At 44.6% G+C, this 13327-nt stretch overlaps 1 protein-coding gene across 1 annotated transcript in view; it reads right to left on the minus strand.

Annotated features, from left to right (window-relative positions):
• Positions 1–3278: 3278 nt before the first annotated feature.
• Eogt (EGF domain specific O-linked N-acetylglucosamine transferase) overlaps positions 3279–13327 on the minus strand; it is a 36199-nt gene continuing 26150 nt past the window's right edge. The window contains 4 exon segments of the mRNA XM_052721751.1: positions 3279–5425; positions 5918–6020; positions 7081–7200; positions 10574–10635. Of these exon segments, the coding sequence (XP_052577711.1) occupies positions 5279–5425; positions 5918–6020; positions 7081–7200; positions 10574–10635 (432 nt within the window). The 3' untranslated portion in view covers positions 3279–5278.

A 13327-nucleotide genomic window follows, 5' to 3' on the forward strand; every position in this document is an offset into this window, starting at 1 on the left:
AACTGAAATGTTACCATGCTGCATTCAGACTTTCAGCAGAGCTCAGATCCCAGCCAAACTCCCAGGCTTTCCAGCATGCATCCTGCCCAACAGCTTCTGTCACTAGAACTATCTCTCAGGGCACCAAGCACTTGCTGCTTCACAAGATGAGGTATTACCCAGGATGCAGATGCTGGCAGCAGCAAAGGCATCCCCCTGTACATCCCCTGTCATACTGAAAGCTGTCCCAGTGACTGCAGGTTCCCTCATTTAAGGAATAGAATCCACCACCACCTCCATCACCACAACCACCGCATCCCCCCCCACACTATCACCACCCCCCCACCCACCCCCACCACCACCAACCCCCATCACCCTGTAGTGGCTGGCAGTCAGGCCTTCCTTCCAGGCTCAGAAGCCTAGAGTGAAGGATGAGAGTCTCACAAGCAGAAAAGGCCCCAGAGGCCATTTAGAAGGGCTTGACTGCCACCTTGTGGCCACTAGGTACACCGGCCCACAGAGTGTAAGAACAAACAGTAAATTGCTCACATCAGCCTCTTTTTGGCTAAGAATGATGACTGCATCTTTTGACATGTCCTAGAGAGGAGTGGTCTTCGAGTGTTCTGGCAACATCCCATGCTTGAGAGGGGTTGGCATGTTTTGTTGTTAGTGGTGTTTTTTAGGACAGATTTTCACGAACCTCAGACTGGCTTCAAAGTCAGTAGCTGAAGCTTGACTGTAAACTTCTGAGCTTCTTGCCGACAACTTCTGAAATTATAGCTATTCATCATCACACCTGAGACAAACCTCTACCAACTGAGTTCCTTCCCTATCCCCAGTAGTTTGTTTTAAATAATTGGTTCCACTCCGAGACAATTGTGATGGTTCACCATCATTACCATATCTGGATTTAGAATAACCACGAACATACATACACCTGTGGTTGTGTCTACGAGGGTGTTTCTAGGCAGGTTTAACTGAGCTATTAAGATCCACCCTGAAAGTGGGCACCACCCTTCCATGGACTGGGGTCCTGGGCTGAGTATAAAGGAGAAAACTCGCTGAGTCCTGAGCAGCAGCCCTCCTCAGTGTCTGCTTCATGACCAGGGATACAACGCAACCAGCTGCCTCAGACTCCTGAGGCCGTGACTTGCCAGCCATGATGGATGCATGCTTGAACTCTGGGCCAAAAGAAATCTTTTCTTCACTCCTTTCTTAAGTGGCCTTTGTAGGGTATTTTGACACAGTAACGAGAAAAGCGGCTAATGCAGCAATCACTCCTGAGCTGACTGACACGCTTCCAGTTGAAAAACATTTTTCTATTTTCTCTGCATTGTCTATACGTCAAAGAAAACTACTTGATGGATCACAGATTGAGAGCACTGGCTGCTCTTCCAGAGGTCCTGAGTTCAATTTCCAGCAACCACACAGTGGCTCACAACCATCTGTAATGAGATCTGGTGCCCTCTTCTCGTGTGCAGGGACACATGCAAGCAGAACACTGTGTACATAATAAATAAACCTTCAGAAAACTACTTGATGATTATAAGAAACCTTAGGACATTTTTTCCATTCTCTGTGTTCCCATTAACTTTTCCCTCCCTGCTTACCTACCTTACATGTAAGCATCCCTAGTTAAATCCCTTCATGAAGAAACCTCTACATCCAACTGCCTGTTGCTGGCCAAGTGGCTTTGGGCACACGTCTTCTCCTCTCTGCTCTGTTTCAACATATAGGAGAATGATCTTTTGGCTTTAGAAAGAGTGTAGGAATAGAGAATTAACTAGTAATACTCAACAGAGCCCCAGTATGGCCCCTACCCTAAAAATTACCCCCTAAAATAAGAACTATCCTTACCCTTGACAATCTACAGTTGGAAGTTCATGATATTGTCTATACAAGTTCCTTTTTAAACAAATAAAAATGAAATTGGCATGTAATGAAGACTCTAAACTCAAACTTCCAGTGGGCAGGAAGTTGATGGGAGAATAGAACGAGCCCACACACTGCCCTCCCTGAGAGTGTCAGCTGCGCTGTGTGTCTTGCCTTCAGACAGGCTCTCAGCCTCCAGGTTGTGGGGAACGCTGACGGATCCCAGCAGTGTGTTCTTCTAATAACTGTCCACCAGCTGGAGGAATTGCCCTGGTCAAGGTTCTCCTATTCTCCTCCTCTATGGCTCCAACCTGGATGGTGACACCTCCTGCCTCTATTGGGACTCCTCTGAAAGATCCTATGTTCTACCATGTCCCTGAAGACCTTCTACTTAACTCCAGGTGATGTCTCCCCCTGCCCAGTCCCTGCCTTTTCTGGACCCCATGCTTCCTCACCTGTGTTGACCATGAGAATCCACACACAATAAACCATCATCTTGTGACCCTTCATCCCAGAGTCTGTGATCCAGAGAACTTGACCTAAGACATCTGCCTGTTACCTGCTCTCAGCATAACATCAAGAGTCACCCTGTCCAAGGGAAAGCCGGGTCTTTACTCCTTTGTATAGATGCATTCAGAATGAAAAGACAAGAGCCTTACCATCAACATGTGGCGTTATCCTTTAAGTGACCTCTGACTCCTCTGTCACACCAACTACACGGGCTGTTCCTCCAACTCAACACACATGCTTCTGCCTCGGAACTTTATTTAGTACTTGCTGTTGTGTATTTTTGGTTAGCTCTTTGTCAGATCGTCAACCAACCTCCACCCCCCGCCTCCTTCTAGTCTTCTAGATTCAACTGTCACCTCCTCAGTGAGAACCCTATACTCAAGCACGCAAAAGTCCACTCAAGGCCAGGCTCCACACCCCTTTCTTACTTTGGCTTTCTCCACAACAGTTCCAGGGTCTGGAACACCGCGCTTTTCTACATCAATATTGCTTAATGCCCATCTCCTCTACCAGAAGCTAAGTTCCTGGAACCTAAGCTGTCTTCCTAGAGGCTGTAAGCGTGACTGGTACACAGTAGTGGCTGGCTCGGTGTGGACTGCATGGGCAAGCAAATGCAATGCAGACCCGGCTGTGGAATGACAAGGCCTGGAACCTTCAGGGACATCACTGAATAGCATCTGGCTTGCTCTTGAAATCAGGAGCCACCATCCTCCCATCATTTTGGTAAGGCTTGTGCAGGGCCACATTTTTGGAAGCATCAGATAAAACAACTGCTAAATAAATGTAAGGTAATTTTTGATTGCACTGAACCCTTCATCAGTGAGCTAATTACTTTTTTAAATCATGTACAAGCTATCAGATTTTTTTTTAAAGCAAAGGATGTGACATTCAGACACAGAAAACCCTGAAGACGTTCGGATATTTAAATGAAATATAGAAAGCTTTATTCCAAAGCCAGGCAACTCCTTACAGACTTAATAAAAAGAGCTATGTCTACATTTTAAATTTTACAACAATTTGAAGACCTTCTGCTCCCACAAAAAAAAAATTTGATAGAAGTCCCATAACTAATTAATTAAATGACTTTCTTATTTATATAAAGTATATTCTGTCTAAATGCAAAATCTTCAGATATGTTTTACTATGAAACTGTTCTCGGTCGCTGAAGTCCCAGGTAGTCTGTGGAAGCTTAGGTCCTGTGCTGCTTGAAATGAGGTAAGAGGATGAAACGGCTTTCCGGAGGCAGTCTTCAGATGTTTATCCTTGATGGCTTGGGCAACATGCTCCTCCCACCCCTTTCCTACAGAACACCCCCCATGCCTGCTGCTCACCTAGGACTCTGCACAGAGAACAAGAGCCACCCGTCACCTAACAGTTCCTAATGTTACAATTCTTTCCAAACAATCTTAAAACCCATCAGAAGTCTTGCCTGTCACACGCCACTATTTTCTCTAACGATATGTTAATAAATACAGTGTACAACTCTGTTACCAAGCCCTGAAAGCAAAAGTCAGCAAACTTCTGAGGAGGTGCAGTTACCAACATTTGGGGGTTTTTTTGGGGGGGAGGGTCACTTCTCTAAAATTTAAAAATAAAATCCTTTGGGGGGCAATTTGTTTAATCCACTGTAAAAACTAAAAGTAGCGTCTACGTGAGGTGACTCAAATGTTAGTAAGATGCAAACGTCACACTGTACAGTAGAGCAAACCCATGGTTTCTGACTGCCGAGCTGGATGCTCACCAACAGGGAGACATGAAGCCATTCAAGGAAAAGCCTGCTCTTCAGCCATCCCATTTACTCAGGGCCACTTTCTTAGGGTTTTTCATTCTGATTGGGTAATTCACAGCTTTACTATTTTTTCAATGGCCTTACTTTTTTCTTTAATAGGCAAAGAGTCTCTTCGTGTAGCCACCTTGAAGTTTTTACAAATATTAGGGTTACTTTCCCCCTGCCAGAGGTAGGTGCACACAGCTGTATGTGCTTATAAATGCCTGCCTGATGTTAACTACCACTTCATGTCAAGTCAACATAAATGTTCTCATGGCTGTTGGGTCTGCAGAGATGGTACTGTAGAATGGTCTGATGGGTTCTTAACACTGCCATTACATTTGGGGAGAACATGATTGGAATGAGATATGTGAACACAAATTAATACAACAGCTTGATTTATTCAGGGTCTTGGTGCACATAACCTGGAGCTGACTAAACACTGATCTATAACACAGTCTTATAGCTTGGTCCTGAGAATCACAGACTTATGCTGGTGTGTGGATGTGCATGTGTGTTGAGCATGTGTGTTGCTAGGGATTGAACCCAGGGCCCCATACATGCAAGGCCAGCATTCTAAACTAAGCCATGTCCCCAGGCCCTAGAACCATAATTATAAACAGACAATGGCAAATACAAAATCAGTTTTGAGTTCATCCAAGTACATAAACAACAAGGTGGAACACTCTGGAATTACAATCATATTACAGTCAACAAACACACTTATAAATTCTAAAGCTGCTTAAGTTGACAACTTTGGTATCCCGACAGGAAAGCTCTGTTACACCAATGGGCACCGGCCCAACTTTGAACTATAAAAGTAACTTTTTTCAGTGCAAAAATACTATTGCTATCGGCAAATAGCAACGACACAATAAACACATGGAAGACTTAAAGACAAAATATCCTGAACGTATGTTTTCATATAGAAAAAGTAATTTTGTAGACAGGCACGGTGGTATACACCTGTAATCTGAGCACTCAGGAAGCTCGGAGGATCGTTAGTTCAAGGCCAGCCTGAGCTATATTCGAAAGTCAAAAGTCATAGTTCATCTTACAGGAGGCTATGGCAGGCTGTTTTGCTCCTTTGACTGTGAGTCTGGATGTGAGAGTGTTTAAACGCTCTCTTCTTGTAAACAAACAACATTTCTACAGTTCATCATGTTTCTTCTTAAATGGCCACTGTGGATGTCGCAGTACATGCTCTGCCGCCTGAAGGACAAGGTACATGAATTCTTCTACATCAAAAGAGTAGTTGGTAAACTTGGGGTGTTCACCCAGAGTTGGATGGTGTCCCTGCAGAGACAAACCAGAACACATTCCCGAAGTCACTGAGGATATGTCTTCTCTACAGAAACGAAATCGTTTTACTTTGGCTAAGACAACTATTTTAACTCATGCTTTTCAACAGAGACTGGCAAGCTTTTCCCACAGAGGTCCCAATAATGTTTTCAGCACTGTCAACCATCTGTTCTCAGTCACAGATGCTCTGCCAAGGAAATACACAAGCAAGCCTAGACAATATGCAGACAAATGTGGCTGCTCTCAATAAAACTTTATTTACAAAAACAATTGGTGGGCCAGATTTGTATTGTACCATAGAGCTACAGTTTGCTGACGGCTGCTATACATAATCTGATGTAAGCTGTTTTAACAATATGGAGGTTTTCTCCAATTTACAAATATAAAGCACACCTCAGTATTCAAGAGAAGAACAGTGTATCTTTGAGACTCAGTGATGGCTCTCATTTTAATAACTGGACTTCAAACCATTTGACTGAATGTTACCTTGTCTTGAGGAAACACTTTGCTGGGCTTCCGCCAGGTGATGTAGTGGACGCCTCTGAGCCTGGCCAGGTCTAAATAACAGCGCTCATCTTCACAGTTGTACCTAAGGACACAGGGGTGTCACAACATGAGGCTTTTTTTCCAGGGGGTTGCCCAATGTGTAACAATCTAGGGTGGGAAATCCATCCCCCAAATATGGTCTTACTAGAGGGTTTGTAAATAACAAAAAAGAGAGAGATAATTTTACAAACATGCTCAGGGCTGGGACACATAGGTCTGAGGTCTGTGGTAGCATGCATAAGGCACTGGGTATCATCCCCAGCACGGCAAAAACAATTTAAATGAGTATTCTCAGAGCCTTGCCTTAACTTTTAAAGAACAGAGTAAGGTCGAGGAGTGGGCATCTTATTCAATAGGTCCTCCTGCCTATGAGCTGGAGACTATCTTATAAGATATTATCTTTACATATGTGGAAAATGGAGTTAGGGAGGTGACACATTCAAGGTTAAACAGCTACTTAATGAAGGAAGCAAAATCCCACCTCAGGTCCCCTGGGCTCCAGTATCTCACTGGCATTCCCTGCCCTTTCTCCTTTCTTCCATCCGCCCCTCTCTTCCTCTAGGACAAATGAATTAAGACAGAAGTCCCAATCACCTCCTACCTCACTAACAGCTCGAAAATGTCGTGCAGAGTATTGGAAGTTTGTATCAACCTTTCCTTCAATGGTCTCCTTATGGATCCCCGTCTCTGCCTCATACATGCTGAGTAAGCAATCCACCTTTGCAGACGGTGCCTCTGCTATCCCCACCACCCCAGCCTGGTTCTTCTTTCAGCATAGTAATTATACTGGTCACAGGGAGGGGAGTGCTCACAGTGTGAGAGGCACACAGTAGTGAACTCTGGGAAACTCTGGGAACTTGGGAAACCACAGACTCACATCTTGCAAATGGTACTGAGGCTACTGGGAAGGAGGGAGTGTCTTGTTTCCTAAGAGCACTGGCAGACCTCAGACCCTTTAGCCTGAGTGAGGTTGCTTTCCTTTCCAGACACCACCATGATGTAGCTTGACGGGAGCATATGAGGCTAGCTAGTGCCCACATTGAAACTCTTAGCTCCGACCCTGGCTCGTGAGCTCTCCATGGAAAGCTGCCACCTGTACTCACAGCTCGAATACAGCAGCCCAGTCTGGAAGGAAAAGTAAGTGGGTAAGGCCAGCTCCGTGCATGCCAATAAATATGTCCGTGTTGTGTGTGATCCTCAGCTGATCTAAAAACGCAAGTTCTCTGCAATATGGGACAACACAAGAGAGGCGAGACAAAGGGTGAGTGAGTTCATGATCCACTGTGACGGTATTTATACACTGTGTCACATTCCACATCTGGGCTGTGATGACAACGTCAGGTGTGCTCCAGTATTCAATAACTTAATTCATTCTTTGATAACTTAACACAGTCTTTAAGCACAAACTTTTATGTCTGTCTTTCAAGGGAACATTAATCAAAAAAGTCATGACACATGATATCCACATAATTACAAAAATAGATAGAATTCGAATAAAAGGTACCATTCCAATGGGCAGATAATACTGCAGCGCAGAGCTAGCGGGAAGTCCCCGCTCTTCCCTCTTCCTGGAAAAGGAAAACGAGCAAGTGCTAAAGAGACATCAGAATAGCCCAAGCTGAAAACTACTCCCATTAAGTAATAAAAGAACTTTTCAAAAACGAGAATGGGGGTGCTGGAGAGACGGCTCACCAGTTGAGAGCACTGACGGCTCTTCCAGAGGGTCTGAGTTCAATTCTCAGCAACCTCAGGGCAGTTCACAGCCATCTCTAACTTCAATGCGAGGGGATTGGAGACACTCTCCTGGCCCCCTCAGTCACAGCACACACGCAGTGTGCAGGCATGCACGCAGGCAAAACGCCCATACACATAAAGGAAAATAATAGCATAAACAAGAGAATAAATGATGTGACGTTACTCGATGCCACAAACCTAAGATGGTCTCGGATGCAACCAGCCATAGTCTGTCTGTGCAGGAGACTACGATTTCACAGCTGTTCTTTTAAAATCAAGACACCAGTGGAGTGCGAGCATCGGAAACCATGTGGGGGGTGGGGGAGATCCGGAGATGAACATAGGAAAGGTAACAGCAAAGAAGACACGGGTAACATTCAGCCTACGTGTGCTTCGTTCTGCCAAAGAAGCCCACTCTCAAAAACCCATTACAAAACTGAGAGAGACAGGCGTATGTCAACGACCCATAAAAGTCGCTGCATACCTCACCCCCCCCCCCCACCCCGCCTCCCTTCTTGCCCCCTCAGAGCCCGGCAGACTCTGCTCTCGGCCTGTAACACCAGCAGACGCAAACATGTCCACTGAAAATCAGTCCACAGAAATGTACTGAAGTAAGGAATTAGAACTGGAATATGGGGGAGGGGGGACTGAACAGTCACAGAAGAACAAGTGCTCCCAGCCCCACTGTACCTGAAGTCCAGATTGATAAAGATCTAAGAAGGAGAAGAAAATTCTTTCTTAAATCAGCTTTTTAAAAAAATCCAAAAAACGAAACAAAGAAATAGGAAGGAAGACAATCTTTCTGTGTGTCTCACACTGGGAAAAGCTGTCTCAGTTTGCCAGGGAATGTGAACTGGTGCCAAGGTAAGGACGGTGTGATAGTTAATTCTGACTAATTTGACCCATTGTGGGAATCACACAGAAAGGGCGTCTCCATGAAGAACTGTCTAGATTGGGTTGGCCCGTAGGTAGATTGTGAGAGGTTTTTGTTTTTTGTTTTTTTTTTTTTAAATTGGGTTAATTGTGGTGGGAAGACCCACCCTTAATATGGGTGGTGCCATTTCATGGCCAGGCCCAGGACTGAAGGAAAGAGGAGAGTAAGCTGCGCTTTGGCCTGCAGGCATGAATTCACTGCTCTCTCATGAGCCAAATGAACTTTACTTTCTTAGGTTGTTTTTGCCAAGGTATTTTTACCACAGCAGTAGAAAAGGAAGGTAAGACAGATGTGTTTGCTCAGGTAAACACAGGTAAACCCCTTGGACTTGCCAGCTGGAGAACCACCTTGGACTAGAAGTCACAGATGCCAATGCTAATCAGCTATTAATGATCACCATAGACTGACAAGGTATGGATTTACTTTTCCTTGCTTCACCGGGAAAATGTTCAGACAGCCTAGAAAGCAGGTAACGGCCCAGCATCAGAGATGCCTCTCTGGCTCCTTCAGGTTGATGCCAGGCCTCCGTCTTGGCCACACATGTCTTCGTGTGCCAATGGAAGAAGCCACCACAGCCCAGTGTACTGTGTAGAACAGGGGAGCGTTACATCCTCAGAGCATTGCTGCAGGTGTAAGGTGAGCGAAGGCCAGTGGAACATAATAGCAAGCCTTAAAATGCAGGGGCTGTCCCACAGCTTCACACTTCTCCACTCTGTGTCTGAGGTCCTCAACACAAGAGGCACACTGTCCACCAAGCCTGGATCTCAGCTTTGAAGTCCAGTGGCCAGCGCACAGTCATATCCTTAAGGATTCATCCCCTTAGGAAGTAGGAGTTCATAAATGAGGTACAGCACTCCCAAGCTTATGTAGCTGCAGGAAGTGCATCTATGGCAGGTACCCTCTCCAGGGTGTGTGTGTGTGTGTGTGTGTGTGTGTGTGTGTGTGTGTGTGTGTGTGTTATAGGAAAAAAAATCCTATCAACTGTCATAAATTTGGATTGTGATCATGGGAAGATGAGGAACAGAGAGAACACTTCACTTTTTGTGGCTTTTCTTTGGGGCTTTCTTTTTGAATTTTTAAAATTAGATTTATTCATTTTTTTTAATGTGTGTGTTTGGCCAGCACGTATGTCTGTGCACCATGTGTGTTTGGTGCCCCCCAGAGGTCAGAAAGGGGCGTTGGAACCTTTGGAATTGGAGTAAACAGCTGGTTCACCCCCATGTGGGTGCTGGGAACCAAACCCAGGTTTTCTGCAAGAGTAACAAGTGATCTTAACCACTGACCATCTCTCCAGCCCCTCTTAATCTTTCTTACACTGCTAGATTTTTTCTACCTGGAGGACATACTGCGTTTTACAGTGTGACTGTTCTCAAACCAACAGGAATTGCTAGACAGCAGTGAGAAGCATGTTCTCTTTCTAAGCCTTTTGGTTCTACCAAAATTTAAAAAGAAATATAAATACTTTATAAGATTTTTTAGTTAATGGTCTTCAAAGTTGAAACCCATTAGCTAACAGGGTAAATTAAGCCGTGTGTATGTGTGTGTGTGTGTGTGTGTGTGTGTGTGTGTGTGTGTGTGTGTACAGGTGTGTATGCATATATCTGTATATGTAGATATATGCATATATGTGTGTGCATGTTAACATTTAATACTAGCTGCTAACTTTTAAAAATTCAGAAATTTGAAGTGAAAATCTGGATTCACTATTTCTCCAGAAAAATAAGATTGTACCTGAACAGGAGACCTCAGAAAGCTCAGCAGCCCTCCTGAACCTGAGTCCCCTGTCACTCCCGTTTTGCTTAATGATAGTGACTGAGTGTCACTTCTTGGTCTGCAAGGGCCAAGAGTGCCCACTGCAAAAATGCTACGTGCCCACCAGTGAGGGGCTCAATCTAGAGGTGAGAGCATCTGCCTGGGCCGAGGCTTACCTGTATTTGTAATCAACAATCTGGACTTCAAATGTGGATACTGTTTTCAGTGCATTTACCAGCTGGAAAAAAAAAAAAAAAAAAAACAGAAGAACACACAGAATTATTCTTTTCTACTTTCCCTTATAAATCCTAAAGTTTGTTTTTTAATTAAAATTTGTTTTGTTTGTGTCTGTGTTCTGTGTTCATACAGTGCCCATGTGTACAGAGGACAGCCTCACATGTTGCTCCACAAAAATACTATGCACTTCATTTGCCCTGGAGCCAGCCACACCTGCCGTGTGTGTGTGTGTGTGTGTGTGTGTGTGTGTGTGTGTGTGTGTGTGTGTGTATGTGTGTGTGTACACGCATGTGTGTGTACATGCATGTGTGTGTGTGTGCACATATGAAAGTGCATTCACCTGTCTTCATACATAACAGAAGTCAGAGGACATCGATGCCTTCCTCCATCACTTTCTACATTGCTGTTTTTTTTTAACTTGTGTAGTGTGTGTCACACATGTCAGTGTGGATGTGTGAACGTGTGCCTGCAGGTGTGTACGTATTTGGAGGCCCAAGAGCAACAACAGGTGTTGCTCCTTCATGATTCTTCAACTTTGTTTCCTGAGACAGGTTCTCTCCCTGTCTCACCAATTTAGACTGGTCAGTCAGTGAGCTTTGGGCACCCATCTGTCCCTGCTGCTCACCCCGCCTCTGGGTGCCATGGTGGAGAATGCCACCACTCTTGGCTTTTGTACATGGGTTCTTGGGATCCAAACTCAGGTCCTTATGCCTGCATAGCAGGTACTTTATCAACTGAGCCATTTTTTCTAGACCCTTCTCCTCTTTAACATTCTGAGACAGGATCTCCCACTGAACTAGAAACTCACTGTTTTGGCTCAGCTGGCTGGAAAGTGAGCTCCTGGCATCTGCATGTTGCGGTTCCCCAACATTGGGGTTTTAGGCACATACAGCCATGCCTGGCTTTTACATCAGCCCTCTTAACCACTGAGCCATCTCTCCAGTCCCTAGGCCTGGATCTTGTATATATGGGTTCTGAGGGTAAAAGCTCAGGTTTTCATGCTCGTATGGCACTCGCTTTACCCACTGTGCCATCTTCTCATCTCCTAAAATTTATTAACTTTTTGCAGATAAAAATTTGTATGCATTAAACATCATTTATGTCTATTATTTTAGACCTCATTTAAATTCAAATGTTGAGCCTATCTCTTGAATTCATCACCCTATTTCCCTATAACTTCAGAGCAACTGGGTACTTTGAGGATGAGGTGACACAATGTTGGAATTCCTGGCCCCTCCCCCAGCTACATGACCGCACATTCGCCATCCAGTAGCCAAGCAAGAAGCTTAGTCATCCTAGGGCCTTATGTCCTACATAATCCACGCGCTTCATGATCACATAATTTGCATGCAGCGTGATCATGCAATCTATGTGGATGTGTGGCATAGCTTTGTAAACCCATATGTGCATGTACAGGGGGAGCCTATAAAAAGTGGGTTCCATCTTATCCCTTCTCTCTCTCTCCCTGCACGATCTTCAATAGGCCTAAGCACTCTCCTCTGTTCTCCTTCCCCTAATAAACTCTTATAGTGGGTTTTGTTGTGCCTCGTGGCTTTTCTTGCCTAGTAAACAGCGCCGCTTAATGAGTAACACAGCGCTGCATAAAAACTAATACACAATGCTTCAGACACTATGCTGAGATGGTTCTTTCCATCCAATGTCTCATTTCAAACAAACCATAACAAGTTTAGGCTCCATCCTCTGGAAATACTGAAGTATTGGCAGAAAAAAACCCTGCTATTTCTATGTCATTTCTAAAATCTCCTTTGACTATCATTCTGGCAGACAGAAAGTAACAGAGGACAAGGAATACGCTATCAGAGAACATCCTGATTCTGCACATCCCTCATGGCTCTGTAACCTGACAGTGTGATGGTTTGCATCTCTACTAGGTGGTCCTACACAGCAATAGCAACTATCAATAGTCACAGAAAGCATTGATCTGGGCAGGAAGTAGAAGTAGTTGTAGGGAGTCTGTCCAAGATGAAGAAGGCCCTTGGTTCAATCCCTGGCACAGATGGAGAGAGAGAAGGGGAGAGAGGAAGGGAGGGAGGAACCAAATCCTGCTCTTCTCACCACACTCTCTGTTCTTAAGCAGTACATATGAATCTTTGGATGCAATCTAATTAGTGACTCCATTTTATACACATGTATGCACAATTGCACAACACACATGCAGTCACAAGATGGATGTTTCCCTCTACAAACAATCACTTTTTTTTTTCCAGGAAAGAATTAATTAGGTAGCATGAGATTTAGTCATTTAATGAGGTGGACTCACATCAAAGGAATTCCAAGTGTCTGAGAGTCCTGGAATGAGTCCTTTCTCCAATTTCCGACCACACAAGATTATCTCAACAAAACTTGTGGGGCAAGTTTGCAGTAACCATCATTTAACCAGACCACCTGGGAGACAGGCTGTTCTCCTAGCACTTATGAGACTGAGGCAGCAGGATTGTGAGTTCAAGACCAGCCAAGCCTACATAGTGGGTTCAAGGTCAGCCTGGGCTCCACACACTCCTGAGTCTTCTTCTCTATTCACTAATCAGTGTGGTCAATGTACTGTTGCCCAAGTCATGCATACCCTTTGGAATCCATAACCTGTCTTAGAGGAAGAGCAGCATGCTGGGTACTCTTGAGCTTGCCATTGGGAGCTGAATTACTAATCTCATCTCAAAACATTTGTGCAATCT

The sequence above is a fragment of the Peromyscus californicus genome, unplaced genomic scaffold (assembly GCF_007827085.1).
Source record: "Peromyscus californicus insignis strain IS unplaced genomic scaffold, ASM782708v3 Scaffold_6__1_contigs__length_162567912, whole genome shotgun sequence".
NCBI classification, from domain to species: Eukaryota; Metazoa; Chordata; class Mammalia; order Rodentia; family Cricetidae; genus Peromyscus; species Peromyscus californicus.